The sequence below is a fragment of the Macaca thibetana genome, chromosome 6 (assembly GCF_024542745.1).
Source record: "Macaca thibetana thibetana isolate TM-01 chromosome 6, ASM2454274v1, whole genome shotgun sequence".
Lineage (NCBI taxonomy): Eukaryota > Metazoa > Chordata > Mammalia > Primates > Cercopithecidae > Macaca > Macaca thibetana.
The window spans coordinates 41203021-41219791 of NC_065583.1; the positions used below are offsets into that span (position 1 = coordinate 41203021).

Sequence of the window (16771 nt, forward strand, 5' to 3'; positions counted from 1 at the left end):
ATAGAAAAAGGATCTGAATAGACATTTCTCCAAAGAAAATATACAAATGACCAATAAGCACAGAGAAAGATACATGTTCAATATCATTAGCCATCAGGGAAAACCAAATCCAAGTCACAAGATATCCACTTCATACCCACTAGGATGGCTACAATCAAAAGACAGATAATAATATTGGTGAGGATGTGGAGAAATTGAAACCTTCATACACTGCAGGTAGGAATGTAAAATGGTACAGCCACTTTGGAAAATAATCTGGCACTCCTTCAAATAGTTAAACAGAGAACTAGTGTATGATTCAGTAATTCTATTCATAAGGACATGCTCCAGAGAAATAAAAACATTTTCATACAAAAACCTGTATACTTATTTATAATTGCATTATTAAAAGAAAAAGTATCATGATCAAGTAGAGTTATTCTAGGAATGCAAGAGATAGCTTAATATTTTGTTGATAAATAAAGGAAGAGAAAAAGTATGATTATTGAAAGATGCTAAAATTTTGATAAAAAATTTTAGTTTAAAAAAACTTAGTAAGCTGAAGAGAGAAGAAAATTGCTTACAATCATTGAGCATTATTTATAATTGCCAAAAAATGGAAGCAACCCAATGTCCATTAACTGATAAGCAGATAAACAAAATGTGGTCTATCTAAGGATAGAATTGTTTTTGTATTTGGCAATAAAAAGAAATAAAGTACTGATTTCATCTATAACATGGAAGAATTTTGAAAACATTTCACTAAGTGAAAAAGCCAGTCACAAAAGACCAAATATGGTATGATTCCATTTATGTGAAAAGTCCAGAATTGACAAATCTATAGAGACAGAAAGTAGATTAGCAGTTACCTAGGACACAGGGATTGCAGTGGGGGAATGGGAATATGATAGCTATAGAGTGCAGGGTGTCTTTTTATGATAGTCATAATGTTCCAAAATTGACTGCTGATAAACGTACAATTCTGTGAATATACTAAACAACACTGAATTACATAACTTTATTTATTTTATTTTGAGACAGAGTCTTGCTCTGTCACCCAGGCTGGAGTGCAGTGGCAAGATGTTGGCTTACTGCAGCCTCCGCCTGTCGGGTTCCTGCAATTCTCCTGCCTCAGCCTCCCAGGCAGCTGGGATTACAGGCATGTGCCACCATGCCTGACTAATTTCTGTATTTTTAGTAGAGACGGGGTTTCACCATGTTAGCCATGCTGGTCTCGAACTCCTGAGCTCAGGTGATCTGCCCACCTCAGCCTCCGAAAGTGCTAGGATTACAGGTGTGAGCCATTGTGCCCAGCTGCGAATTACGTAACTTTACATAGGTAAATTGTACGGTTTGTGGAGTGAATTTCACTAATGCTATTAAAAAAAAATATTTATGGCCGGGCGCGGTGGCTCAAGCCTGTAATCCCAGCACTTTGGGAGGCCGAGGCGGGCGGATCACGAGGTCAGGAGATCGAGACCATCCTGGCTAACACGGTGAAACCCCGTCTCTACTAAAAAAATACAAAAAACTAGCCGGGCGAGGTGGCGGGCGCCTGTAGTCCCAGCTATTCGGGAGGCTGAGGCAGGAGAATGGCGGGAACCCGGGAGGCGGAGCTTGCAGTGAGCTGAGATCCGGCCACTGCACTCCAGCCTGGGCGACAGACCAAGACTCTGTCTCAAAAAAAAAAAAAAAAAAAAAAAAAAAAAAAATTTATGTGGCATCTATTTATGTGCCTAAAATGCAGCTATCATGATCTTTACAAATGACTGATAAATTTCACTGTAAAAATCCTGACAAGAAGCTATTACAAAAATGATTCTTTGCTACTTTATAGAATTTATTTTAATTTTTTTTTTAAGTAGAGACAGGGTCCTACTTTGTTGCCCAGGCTGGTCTTAAACTGCTAGTCTCAAGTGATCCTCCTGCCTCAGCCTCCCAAAGTGCTGGGATTACAGGCGTGAGCCACCACACATGCCCAGCCTGTATTTCTTTTTCTGTGAATTGCCTATTCACATGATCATTTTTTATTATCTTTTTTTCTCCTAATGATTGTAAGCAAACTTTTCTTTTCTCTTTAGCTTACTTTTTTTAAATCAAAATTTGCTATCAAAATTTTAGCATCTCTCAATAATCATACTTTGTTTCTTCCTTTAATTAGCAACAAAATATTTTCATGTTAAGCTATCTCTTGCATTCCTAGAATAACTCTACTTAATCATGATGTTTTTTCTTTTAATATAATTTCTGAACTCAGTATCAACACTCTCATTTTCCAGGTAAGCAGACTGAGCCTCAGAAAGGCAACGTTTTAGTTTGTTTGTTTTAATTTTTCCATTATAGCACACATCCTAGGATACTAGATAGTCTTTAATTGGGAATCTAATAAACCACTTGTAACCCAGATTTTATGATAAACAAATGATTTCCAATGCTTTACTAAATTTCTTCACACACCAATGTTAAAACCACTTAGGCAGTAATGATGTCATTTGGTAAAATGGGATTTTTTTTTCTTTTTGAGACAGAATCTAGCTCTGTCACCCAGGCTAGAGTGTAATGCTGTGATCTCGGCTCACTGCAACCTCTGCCTACCGGGTTCAAACAATTCTCCTGCCTCAGGCTCCTAAGTAGCTGGGACTACAGGCATGCGCCACCACGCCCGGCTAATATTTGTATTTTCAGCAGAGATGGGGTTTCTCCATTGTTGGCCAGGCTTGTCTCAAACTCCTAACCTCAGGTGATCCGCCCGCCTTGGCCTCCCAAAGTGCCGGGATTACAGGCATGAGCTACTATGCCCAGACAGGATTTTTTTTTTTTTTTTTTTTGAGACAGGGTCTTGCTCTGTCACCCATGCTGGAGTACAGTGGCACAATCATAGCTCATTGCAGCCTCAACCTCCCAGGCCCAAGTGATCCTCTCGCCTCAGCCGCCCGAGTAGCTGGGACTATAGGTGTGCACCACCAAGCCAGGTGAATTTTTTAAACTTTTAGTAGAGGCAAGGTCTCACTATGTTGCCCGGCCTGGTCTCGAACTCCTGAGCTCAAGCCATCCTCTCGCCTAGGCCTCCCAAAATGCTGGGATTACAGGTATGAGCTACCGCACCCAGCCATAAATTGGGATCTTGCTCAAAATCTAGTCCTTCCCTTATATTTGGGCTCAAAATATATTATTTTGAATGACAGGTCAGAATCAAAAAATTGATTGTGGTTCAAGAATCTATTACCTATTTCCTTTGAATCATATATTGTTAAGAATATTGGTCATACAGGTGACAAGTTTATTCTAGCAGATTTTCTTTTTGTCTGAGATGGGGTCTCACTCTGTCACCCAGGCTAGAGTGCAGTGGCACAGTCACAGGTCACTGCAACCTCTGCCTCCTGGGCTCAGGCTATCCTCCCACCTCACCCTCCCAAGTTGCTGGGACTACAGGCACCTGCCACCATCCCTGGCTAATTTTTTGGGTTTTTTTTATAGAGATGGGGTTTTGCCATGTTGCCTAGGCTGGTCTCAAACTCTGGGGCTCAAGCAGTCCACTCTCCTTAGCCTCCCAAAGTGCTGGGATTACAGGCATGAGCCATGACATCTGGCAATTTCTTTTTTTTTCTTTTTTTTAGAGACAGAGTCTTGATCTGTTGCCTAGGCTGGACTGCAGTGTGTAATCATGGCTCACTCGACCTCCTGGACTCAAGTGATCCTTCCATTTCAGCCTCCTGAATAGCTAGGACTGCAGGCATGCACCACCATGCCCAGCTGTTTTTTTAATATTTTTGTAGCGATGGGGTCTCACTCTGTCACCCAGGCTAGAGTGCAGTGGCACAATCACAGCTCACTGCAACCTCTGCCTCCTGGGCTCAGGCCATCCTCTCTATGTTGACCAAACTGATCTCGAACTCCTGGGCTCAGCCCCCCAAAGTGTTGGGATTACATGTGTGAGCCACCACGCCCAGCCTCAATAATTTCTAAAAAGGAAAATTATTTTTCCCACTCACCTTTTCCAGATCAAGTTCCTTTAAAAGAATACTTGCATTCTTATTTGCTTCTGCAGCTTGCTGGTCTTTAGCCTTCACAATGGTTTCAACACATTGATGACATTTTTTCAACAGTTCCTACAGCAGGAAATAGAATTATGTAAATATATAATGAAACATAATATAAAGAGGCCAAATAAAACTTAAGCTGATGAGCACATTAAAGTCCAGAGGTTAAAGCTCAAACTGAAAAGTCACTAAACCAAATGAAGTTATCCTTTGAGTCCAGTCATGTATCAATCTTCCACAAAAATAAGACACCATTTCCCTAAAAACCTGCATGTCCTTAGGAAGCCTTCTCATTAGGCTAATGGTTTAGTACCTTAGTGTAGTCACTGTGACTATGGTCCACAGTAGAAATCTCAAAATAGTTTATCAAAACTATTATACCCCTCTATTTTACAAATGGAGAAACAAAAGCATAAAGAGATCAGGTAACCAACCTTTCAGAATATAAAAAGAACAAGTTCCTAACTGCATACTTTGGCATATCATTCCACAAAGAACAAAAATGTGCTTCAGTAGCATATTAAACTTACCTTATCTGTAATTGTTGCTATGTATCTCATGCATTCTATATCAGAAGGGAACTGATTCACTTCCTTTACCAAATATTGAACAACTTTTACATGACCCTATAAGAAGTAGAACAATCTTAGACAAGATAGCATGAAAAGAAAAAGTATTATTCTTAAGAATAAAAATAAAGTAAAACAAAAAAAATTACAAAGGAATCCCTTGATTTTGCATATATGCTTACCAATTTAAGAATAAAAAGGCAAATACTTTCAAATAGAATATTAAGTTTAAAATGAAAATTATGAAAATAAAATAAGCATTCAGCTTATAAACAGAAAAGCATAAAAACAAGAATGTATGCTCAGGAGTGGACGGTGGACTAGACAACATTTCTCCTGAAGTTAATCCCACTGAAAAGTAGAAAAGGCTTTTGTAGAAAAACAGTTATCTCCTAGAATAAATCTATTAGACAAACATTGGTGATATAAAATGAACCTCAGTGTAAAAGAGAAATGAATCCTAAAACAAATAATTTTTTAAAATTTCAAAGTCTTACTTTGCTTCTACTTCACTAACTAAACAAGGTGTACTATCACAACTTTCTGAGCCTTAGGACTTGAATCTAAATAAAACACTTTCTAAATGCCATTATCAAGGGTTGGAAGATCTATAATCAATTCTAAGCATATCTTTTTTTTTTTTTTTTTTGGAGACGGAGTCTCGCTGTTGTCGCCCAGGCTGGAGTGCCATGGCGCGCTCTCATCTCACTGCAACCTCCACCTCCCAGGTTCTAGCAATTCTCCTGCCTCAACCTCCGGAGTAGCTGAGATTACAGGCGCCCACCACCATAACTGGCTAATTTTTGTATTTTTACTAGAGACAGGGATTTACCATGTTGGCCAGGCTGGTCTTGAACTCCTGACCTCAGGCAATCCACCTGCCTCGGCCTCACAAAGTGCTGGGATTACAGGGGTGAGCCACCGCGCCCCGCAAGCACGTCTATTTTAATCTAACCAAGCTTGCATAGTTTCCCTTCCTACTAAAGTTCTAAAACATCCTCAAGAATTAGTGTGATGGAGATAAAAATCAGAGAAATGCTTGCCTCTGGGGCAGGGAAGTGATTAAAAGTGGGCAAGAGGGAACCTTCTAGGGTTACGGAAATAATTTATATGTTTATGGGGTATGGGTTACATGTATGTATACATTTATCAAAACTAAACCACGTACCTTAAGATTCATGTATTTCACTATATGTAAATTGCACTGTGCTAAACAACTGGGTATATAAACAGTGCTGAAAAAGATGGTCATGACTCTTGTCCTCATGGACCTACCAGTCTAGTTGGCGAGACAGGCATTAAAATGGTAAGTACATGTTTGAAGATATATTTACAAATTGGGATAAGGAAAATCAAAACTCATCTATAAAAGAGAACCAGAGGAACCTTTTTCAGATTAGGTGTTAGTGACATACTCTTTGAGAAGCGACATGTAAAATTGGAGCTAACAGATACGTAGAGAAGTGAGTTAGGTGAACAGCAAGGGAAAACATTTCAGGAAAAGAAAACCAGTGAGCAAAGGCCCTGAGGCCGTTGAAAATTTAGTGCATTTGGCCGGGCGTGGTGGCTCACGCCTGTAATCTCAGCACTTTGGGGGGCCGAGGCGGGCAGATCACAAGGTCAGGAGATTGAGGCCATCCTGGCTAACATGGTGAAACCCCGTCTCTACTGAAAATACAAAAAATTAGCCGAGCGTGGTGGCGGGCGCCTGTAGTCCCAGCTACCTGGCAGGCTGAGGCAGGAGAATGGCGTGAACCCGGGAGATGGAGCTTGCAGTGAGCCGAGATTGCACCACTGCACTCCAGCCTGGGCGACAGAGCGAGACTGTCTCAAAAAAAAAAAAAAAAAAAAAAAAAAAAAAAAAATTAAGTGCATTCTATGCCAGTAACTAGAAAACACAGTGGGCAAAAGGGGATACTAGCATAAATGATTTGTCTGGGGAGGTTGACATGAAGCTTATTATGCAGGTCTTTACAGGCCCTAATAAGTAGTTTATAGTTTGGGAAGCTATAGCAATGGAAAGGCTTTGAAAATACAGCAGATAAGTGAACTTTAATATATATGAGAGGCTGGGCATGAACTTTAATATATATGAGAGGCATAGCTCATGCCCATATCTTAGCACTTTGGGAGGCAGAGGTGGTAGTATTGCTTGAGCCCAGGAGTTTGAGACCAGCCTGGGCAATATAGCAAGACCTCGTCTCTACAAAAAATAAAAATAAAAAAAAATCTGAGCATGGTAGTGCACACCTGTGGTCCCTCCCAGCTACTCAGGAGGCTGAGGCAGGAGGATCACTCAAGCCTGGGAGGATGAGGCTATAGTGAGCTATGATCATGCCACTGCACTCCAGCCTGGTTGATAGATTGAGACCCTGTTTCATACACAAACATACACACACACGCATGCACACAGAAGATATAGTAAGTTTTTATGAAAGTCTACTCCTTTTTGTTCCTCTTTAGGTAGAAAAAAATCCATCTGCATATAAAAGTTTTTCTTAAATCTTCTATTTTATGAACAATATATCACAAATAGAATAGTCAAGACACCAAGTGATTTAACAACCAAGTTGCTTATAGCGAACTACCACATAGCTCTTAGATTTGGCCACAAAAGAATGGAAAGATAAGGTCGGGAGCCTGTAATCCCAGCACTTTGGGAGGCCGAGGCGGGCAGATCACAAAGTCAGGAGTTCGAGACCAGCCTGACCAATGTGGTGACACCCCGTCTCTACTAAAAATACAAAAATTAGCCAGGCATGGTGGCGCACGCCTGTAATCCCAGCTACTCAGGAGGCTGAGGCAGGAGAATCGCTTGAACCTGGGAGGCAGAGTTTGCAGTGAGCTGTAATCGTGCCATTGTACTCTAGCCTAAGTAACAGAGTGAAACTGTCTCAAAAAAAAAGAAATGAACGGAATGATAGCAGTGATTTTTCTATGGAAATATACTCAATTCTCCAAGATAAACTTACCTTTCTCACACATTTTTTAACTTGGAATTGGCTTAAAATTATTACATTTGACCTTTCTTCCCCCATATCAAATTACCTTGCGAAATGCTGACATAAGGGGTGTGATTTTCCGGTTATCTGCTGCATCCACATCAGCACCTGCTTGCACTAGCAACTGCACAACATCAAAATGACCTCCATTGGATGCCAGCCAAAGTGGTGTATTTCCCTTTTTGTTACGAACGTCAATGTGGGCTCCTCTATAAACAAAAGCATATTAATACAGTTTGTTTCCTATAAGAAGAGGCTGGCTTTTTCTAGTTTTTCTTTATCATCTTCTTTTACAAAATAACTTACAAATAATCTTTTCTTAACAATGTCAATAAAGTAAAACAATGTTATTAACTTTAAAAGCTCTGAAAAAGTTCTACATATAATAGAAAAGTACTCACCTATGAATCAGGAGTTCACAAAATTTGTAGTGACCTTTGTCTGCTGCTATTGTTAAAGCAGTATCTCTTGAGGAAGGCACAGGGGGAGCATTAACATCCGCTCCTTTATCAAGAAGAACTCTTCCAACCTCTGCATACCCTCCAGAAGCTGCTTCCATCAAGGGGGTAAGACCAGTCTGTTTAAACCAATAAATTATGCAATTAAGTCACATAATTTCTTTTTTAAACTATTCCATGGACCAAAACTAAGCTACATAATTTCTTTAAAAAACTGAAGCAATTAACTTTTAAAACAATTCTAGTTCTGATTAACTCTCATAAAAGAGCTAAGCAATATTCTGCCTTGAATTTTACTAAACAGCAGTAAAAATTGTTACTCAGTTAGACATGCTAGAATGAACTTAAAACATGTTATGTCACGCTAAAAAAAATTCCGTAACTTCTATACTTTTATGAATTTACTCAGATAATTTCTCTGCACAATGAATAGAGATATTAAAAATAAGTAGATTAAAATCACTTTATAAATTTTTTGCATATGTGCCTTTGGTACATTAGTCTCCAACATTTTTTCAAAGGACATTTCCTACTGGTACTATCCAAAATAACACAGATTTCTCTAAGACTTTTAATGGATAAGTGACACACAATGAATACTTGTAATAGAAAAAGACAAACTGAATGACAGGAAAGACTCATTTCTCTTTGTGTAGTAAAAAGCTATGGAAAAACTACACTTCCTCATTACTTAGATTAAAAGAATGTAAATGTTGCACTAAACTTTAAGAAGTGAGAGGAATTTCAGGGAAAAAATACAAGATTTCCAGTCAAATCTTTCCAATTTGAAATGAGCACTAGATTCGCTGTTGACTATTAAAAATTCCACCCAACCTATGTCTTTCCAGAGTTCTAAGAACCTTGCAGTTCTAAGCAAAGAAATTAAAGCCAATGACATACTAACTCCTATTTTCTTTTCTCTGTGTGTGTTTCCTGCATCTATGGAGATTATTTGATGACCCTTCTCCTTTATTCTTTTGTTGGGGGGCCAGGGGGGACAGAGTTTCTCTCTTGTTGCCTAGGCTGGAGTGCAATGGCGTGATCTCTGCTCAGTGCAACCTCCACCTCCCAAGTTCAGGTGATTGTCCTGCCTCAGCCTCCTTAGTAACTGGGATTAAAGGCACCCGCCACCACATCCAGCTCATTTTTTGTATTTTTAGTAGAGACGGGGTTTCACCATGTTGGCCAGGCTGGTCTTGAACTCCTGACCTCATGTGATTCACCTGCCTCGGCCTCCTGAAGTGCTGGAATTACAGGCGTGAGCCATCGCGCCCAGCCTCCACTAACTCCTATTTTCTTCATACCAAATAGTCATGAAACTGTCAAAATCTGCCATGGTCAAATTAGATGTTAGTTGCCCTAAATTTTTAACTTATGAACTAAATTTTTGCTTGGGATTTTTACAATGATAAGCACATGCCTCATTAAAAGAGTTCTTTAAAAGTCTACAGTGTAAGAATTAATACAAAATAATCTTACTACATTCAAAAGTTGTAAGCTGCAGTATTAATAGAAAGCTACTCAAGGCTGAGGTTGGGAAAAGTACTAATTCTGTTTTCTTCATTGTCCTTAATAAAAGTCATGATGGTGACAGTATGTCACTCACTACTATACAGCATAATCCCTCAATTCTGCATTGGGGTATCAGTTTTAATTTATGATAATTTAAAATATTACATTCAATTTGTGTTAAAATACCATGTTCTTTCTACAGAAACGTATCTGAAACAGTTGACAAGTAAAAAATGCTTACCTTTGCCCTATGTTCAACATTGGCTTTTCGGTCCAGAAGCAAACTCACTACTTCTGCTCGGCCCTGGAAACAGGCCAGGGTGAGAGCCGTGTTCCGATTGGTCTCTATCTGGGCATTAATGTCTGAACCCATATCAAGCAGCAATTTTACTGCAGGAACATGTCCATTCATTGCAGCCAACATCAGGGGAGAAATACCTAGTTTACTCCCAGTCCTAAGGGGGGAAACGTGCTTAGAAAATTAAAATAATATATTGCCTATTATTTTAGAAAAGCATTAAAAATGAAAAGGTTTCACTAAAAAGAGAGGTTTCTAACATCAATGAATAGATTTTACTTGTTTCGACCAATAATAAAGAATAAGAAAATGTCACAATTTAAAACATAATTTCTGGCTGGGTGTGGTGGCTCATGCCTGTAATCCCAGCACTTTGGGAGGCCAAGGCGGGCAGATCACCTGAGGTCGGGAGTTTGAGATTAGCCTGACCAACATGGAGAAACACCATCTCTACTAAAACTACAAAATTAGCTGGGCGTGGTGGTGCATGCCTGTAATCCCAGCTACCTGGGAGGCTGAGGCAGAAGAATCGCTTGAACCCAGGAGGCAGAGGTTGCGGTAAGCCGAGATCGCGCCATTGCACTCCAGCCTGGGCAACAAGAGCAAGACTCTGTCTCAAAAAATAAGTAACTTAAAAAAATAAAACGTAATTCCTATTTAGGGATTATAAATTTCCAACTATATATAATAAAATACTATTTCTGAGATCAGATGAGATTGGGCATGTTTAGGGTGGTAGGCCATAGAACAAAATACTTTTTGAAATGAGACCTCTTTATAAGCAGCCACATTACCGAAATAAGCTGAGATTATTTATAAACACATTATAGCTATAATAATTGGCTTTGCAACTTTAGTACTATCTTAATTTAAAATGGTATCTGTCAAAATGTTTAGAGGTAGACATTTAACTCCAAAGTAGTAACTACTAAACATGAACAATAAAATGAACAGGTAATACCTTGAATTAATTTCTGCCCCAGCATTAAGCAGAATCTTAATGATATTAACATATCCTCCAGACGCAGCTAGACTCAGTGGTGTATAATCAGATACGTTCCTATGTTCTTTATTTGCACCTCGAGCCAGCAGCAAGTCTACCACCTACAAAGTAAAATATGGAGAAGAGAGTTTACACCAACGGCTCAACTTACAACGAAGGAAACACAAAGAAACAGGACTTATAAGATATATAAATATCTGATATTTTAATTACATTTCATTAGACCTTAAATATTGAAATATCAGCACTAGAGAAATGGATTCAATTTCAGGAATTTAGAGCTTTGAAATCCCAAGTATACTGCAATAACAAGATGTTACCCTTTCTATTTGTCATTTATTGGGCAATAAATTTGCATTTCATATGTGTTATAATTGTGATTCATTTAATTTGAATAAATGTAAGGATTAAGATAATTTTTATTTGGCTTTAACGGCAAGAAACAGATTTTTTAAAAGGGGATTTATGGCCAGGCATGGTGACTCATGCCTATAATCCCAGAACTTTGGGAGGCCGAGGCAGGAGGATCCCTTGAGGCCAGGAGTTCAAGGCCAGCTTGGGCAACATAATGAGACCTCATCTCCACCCTCCTGTTCCCTCCACAACCCCCCACCAAAAAAAGGGCATTTACATTCCCATAAAACTTAAGAGAAGTACCCATTCCTCAGAAAGTATATGGAGCATGTCAAAATACGTGCAGGGCCAGACATTCTGGCCCATAACTATAATCCCTGTACTTTGGGAGGCCGAGGAGAGAGGATTGCTTGAGTCCAGGAGTTTGAAACTGGCCTGGGCAACAACACATGACCCCATCTCTATAAAACAGCCCTAGCTACTTGGGTGGCTGAGGATTGCTTGAGCCCCAGATTTCAACGTTATAGTAAGCTATAATTGCGCCACCACTCTAGCCTGGGAGACAGACCAAGACCCTGCCTCAGAAAAACACACAAAATACATGCAAATTTTATTCATGTAACTAAAATACGAATCATATGCATATTTTAAAATACAAGCAAAATATTTACAAAATGAAAATTAACATTAACATACCTCCTGACGTCCACCAGAACATGCCAATGAGAGTGGAGTATCCTTAGTTCGTTCGGACTGTGCTTCTATATCTCCACCTTTATCCAAAAGGATTTCAACAACTCCAACATGCCCTGCTGTTGCTGCCAGGATTAGTGGTGTAAAACCTAAATCAGAAAATGAAAATCTTAAAACAAATTTATGTTTTAAAATTTTTTTAAAGCCACTGTTTACAATTCTCTAGCATTTTAGCAAAATAAACCCTTCAGGGCAGACACTGATAACAATTTAACATAAAACTGCTCTAAACCCTTATTTGTTAGTGACAAAAAAACCCATAAACACCTAATTAAAAAACTAAGTAAAAATTATTAAAGTTTACACTCATAATGAACTCTGATGCCTCTGTATGAACTACCTTTGGATTAAGAAGGGCAACCACAACTTGCTCTATTTCACTAACGATCTACAGTCTGGTTTTTGAATTTTTGGAGAATTATTTGGCTCTGCAGAAAAATGAATCTGGATATTTCTAACTGAAATAGGCTTATCCATCTTATCACTGAGATAGTCTAGGAACTATTTATCAATAATAAAAAAGTTAAAAATTATTTTCTGATGTAACTACACTTGGATTTTATTTCTGACTGATATTTACCTTTTTTGTCTCTATGTTCAATTTTGGCATCCCGTGCAATGAGCACAGATACAAGTTCTTCATGACCACCTGCACAAGCTAGTGTTAATGCTGTGTCATGATTGCTCTCAGTCTAGGAGAAGAAAAAAAATAAGTTAAAAATTTTTTAACAGAAGTTACCAATTTAAGAGCAAATAATACTTCTTTTCACAATAAGTGTAGAATAATTTTCCTTTCCAAAGAAAATCAGAATGTGCAGTATAAGTTTAAATAAAGCAATCTACTCACATGTGCATCAATGTCAACTGAAGGATACACAGGAGGCATTGATTGGGAAGCCACATTGCTTGTAGTCTGTGAACAGGATTCAGGTGTAAGACACTCTGTGGTCTGAGAAGAACTGTTGGAACCAGTGGGCAGTCTGGTACTCACAGCTGAAAAACAATATTCATATTGCTAAATTCCACTTAAAAGAGTAAGGTTATTTACACACAGAAAAACACAAAAACAGAAATTTCCATAGCAGTAATATATAGTAATAGTAAAATCACAAGCTTTGGAATCAAACAGACCTACATTTAAATATTAGTTCCAACACTGACTTTCTGATCTTGGGCAAGTAATTTAACTTCTCTGAGCTTCAATTTTCCCTATATGTAGAATGGGGATAATAATGGTACCTGCCTTGGAAGGTTATTGGAAAGACCACGTGAGACAATGCAGATAAAATACTTAACACAGCACCTGATATTTAGTGCATATACATTAAATAGTAGTTTTTTACATTGCCAATAGGGAGGAAAAAAAATTTCCAAAAATAAAAGTAAATAAAAGGAATTCTAGATTTTAGTTTGTAAAAGTCAATTAGATAAAAATATCCTGTGTACAATTCAAAAAAAGGGGCCTGGGGTGTGTCTGTAATGGCCCACACCTATAATCCCAGCACTTTGGGAGGCTAAGGTGGGCATCACCTGAGGTCAGGAGTTTGAGACCAGCCTGGCCAACATGGTGAAACCCCATCTCTACTAAAAAAACAAAAAGCTAGCCAGGTGTGGTGGTTTACATGCCCCTAATCCCAGCTACTTGGGAGGCTGAGGCAGAAGAACTGCTTGAACCCAGGAGGTGGAGGCTGCAGTGAGCTGAGATCATGCCACTGCACTCCAGCCTGGGTGACAGAGCTAGACTCCATCTAAAAAAAAGAGGGGGGAGGGGAAGGGAGACAAGTTCAAGTATTTCTCACATAAATAGCAGGGAGTATGTGTTTTCAAAATTCAATATTTATTTTGAAAATTTGTTAAAAAATCAATATCTGAAAGTCCAACTATTTTTAAAAAGAACATTGAAGTTCTATTTGAGATCTCAAAATGTGGTTTGAAAACTGAGTTAAGGCTGGGCGTGATGGCTCACACCTATAATCCTGGCACTTTGGGAGGCTGAGGTGGGCACATCACCTCAGGTCAGGAGGGTTGGAAGTTCAGGACCAGCCTGGCTAACATGGCAAAACCCCATCTCTACTAAAAATACAAAATTAGCTGGGCATGGTGGAACGCGCCTGTAACGCCAGCTACTCAGGAGGCTGAGCCAGGAGAATCGCTTTAACTAGGGAGGTGGAGGTTGCAGTGAGCCAGGATCGCGCCACTGCACTCCAGCCTGGGCAACAGAGACTCCATCTCAAAAAAAAAAAAAAAAAAAGAAAAGAAAACTGAGTTAAAAGAAATTATGTATTTTATATCTCTGAATATTTCTTATGTTTCATAAGAGATGGAGTTTGACCACAGAGGGAAACAGGACCTATCTCAGGGATGTTGTGAGTAGTCTAAGAGATACTGTATATAAAGCATTTAACACAGTGTTTTTGGCAAATGGTGTGTGATCAATAGATGTAACTATCAGATATTTTATAGAATTGTCAATACTATTATTCATTGTATTGAAAAATAAAAACATTACTGTTCACTCAAGAAAGGAAAAACTCAGAAAAAAACATATAATCAGTAATAATATACAAAAAAATCAACAAAGCATCAGTGATGGCAATAACCTTACATTTGCACCCAGATTAAAAGTCAGTCAAAAACACATAAGACTTAAAGAAAAATGTAAGCATTTTAAGTGCTGGAAAATATTTTCTGTCTAGAATTTTTGATATGACTAGATCACATTCAAAGATACTATTCACAGGTGTGAATGACTCAGTTTAGCAGATTACTAGTTTAAATAAGTGAGCAAAGTTTAAGATGCCCAGATATGTTTCTACATGAGCTACCCAGCTCATCCCCACCAACATATATAACGATCTTGGCAATACAAATTTCTCCAGCTTCTGTCATCACATAGATAACTATTTAGTTACAAATAGGAAGAATTATTACATATGTTTGTTTCACTTATAAGAATATGCAAAATGGAAACAAAGCCTTAAAATTTTTTGTCATTTTTTTCCTGGAAGAAGTGGTCAAGAAAAAATAATAGTAATAATGGAAAATTGTTGTCATTCAATGAGTTAAAAACAGATACTATTTTGTTACACCTCCTGGAAATAGCTGATATGTTTGGAAAACTGCTTGAAAAAACAAGACACTGAAGATTAATATGTTACAGAACTATTCTAACAGTAAGACTTCAACAGTGGTCCCACAATTATTAACATATACTTTAGTAAAGAACTACTTTTCTATCAGTATTTTATTTATGTTATCTCATCTCTCTTTTTTATTATGAAAAACAGGTATATAAAAATTTTCTTGAATAGTTGATTAGAGTGCCATGCCAGAATGTGATGTTATAAGAAACTTCTTCACAGAGTTGGCTTTTAAAAAGTACTTTTGTGCATTTAACAGCTTTGTTAACAAAAATGTGTTGTTACAATAATTACTATACATTTTTGTACTACATTATCCTAGAAGCATTTTTTCACTCCATGTAATAATGACAGTCAGAAACATTCCATAGCAAGTGCCTTTAATAGGACTAATCACAAATGAAAAGTTATAAAACTAGAAAATAGCAAGAGATTTAAAAAGTGCATGTGGAATAAAGGTTGTATTAAGAGAAAATTACACCAAGAATATGACATTTTCATAAATTCTAAAATATTTCCTACCTCTGAATGAAGTATCTCTGAAAGTGACCACGACAGACTGCTACCACAAACGTCTATATATATAATTCAAATTAAACTTATAAGGCATGCTTTTTTTTTTTTTTTTTTTTTTTTAAAAGAGATAGGGTCTGTATGTGTTGCTCAGGCTGGTCTTGAACTCTTGGCCTCATGCAATCCTCCCACCTTAGCCTCCCAAGTAGCAAGGATTACAGGCGCAGAGTCACTGTGTCTGACTATTTATCCACTATTTTAAAATGAGGTGAGAGAAGAAGTAAATACAATATTCTACCGGACTTTTTATGAAGTTGAAGAAAGTTTTGTAGGCAATATGGAAGACAATAAATATTATTTAAAAATCTCACTGATACTAGGTGTACATAAAATATGTTGTGAGTTTTTTTTTGAGATGAAGTCTCGCTCTGTTGCCCAGGCTGGAGTGCAGTGGCACGATCTCAGCTCACTGCAACCTCTGCCTCCAAAGGCACGTGCCACCATGCCCGGCTAATTTTTTTGTATTTTTAGTAGAGATGAGGTTCCACTGTGTTAGCCAGGATGGTCTCGATCTCCTAACCTCATGATCTGCTTGCCTTGGCCTCCCAAAGTGCTGGTTAGATTAAAGGTGTGAGCCACAGTGCCCGGCTGTTGTTAGTTTTTAAGAAATTTAATTGCTATAATCTGTTTTATGTATTGGTAACTTTATTAAATAGTTCTATGTAAATAAAAACCTATGGCCGGGTGTGGTGGCTCACGCCTGTAATCCCAGCATTTTGGGAGGCCAAGGCAGGCAGATCACAAGATCAGGAGTTCGAGATCAGCCTGGCTAACATAGTGAAACCCCGTCTCTACTAAAAATACAAAAAAATTAGCTGGGCGTGGTGGTGGGCGCCTGTAATCCCAGCGACTTAGGAGGCTGAGGCAAGGAGAATCGCTTGAACCTGGGAGGCAGAGGTTGCAGCGAGCCGAGATGCGTGACAGTGTGAGACTCAGTCTCAAACAAACAAACAAACAAACAAACAAAAAACTCTATAAAATATTAAGGTTAATCAGAAAAAAATATTTAAAGATTTTATTTTATTTATTTATTTTTATTTTTATTTTTGAGACAGAGTCTCGCTCTGTCCCCCAGGCTGGAGTACACTGG

General features: G+C 38.2%; 2 protein-coding genes across 18 annotated transcripts in view; one reads left to right on the plus strand and one right to left on the minus strand.

Annotated features, from left to right (window-relative positions):
- Window positions 1-16771, plus strand: part of PFDN1 (prefoldin subunit 1) — a 381910-nt gene that overhangs the window by 104337 nt on the left and 260802 nt on the right. The window lies entirely within an intron of this gene.
- Window positions 1-16771, minus strand: part of ANKHD1 (ankyrin repeat and KH domain containing 1) — a 142822-nt gene that overhangs the window by 28670 nt on the left and 97381 nt on the right. For all 16 annotated transcript variants that reach the window (XM_050794974.1, XM_050794962.1, XM_050794961.1 and 13 more), the window contains 9 exons: window positions 12816-12961; window positions 12549-12660; window positions 11912-12057; window positions 10820-10962; window positions 9802-10015; window positions 7992-8167; window positions 7637-7799; window positions 4550-4645; window positions 3972-4088 (listed from right to left, as the gene is read on the minus strand). In XM_050794974.1, coding sequence (XP_050650931.1) covers window positions 3972-4088; window positions 4550-4645; window positions 7637-7799; window positions 7992-8167; window positions 9802-10015; window positions 10820-10962; window positions 11912-12057; window positions 12549-12660; window positions 12816-12961 — 1313 coding nt within the window. The remainder of the gene's footprint in view (window positions 1-3971; window positions 4089-4549; window positions 4646-7636; window positions 7800-7991; window positions 8168-9801; window positions 10016-10819; window positions 10963-11911; window positions 12058-12548; window positions 12661-12815; window positions 12962-16771) is intronic.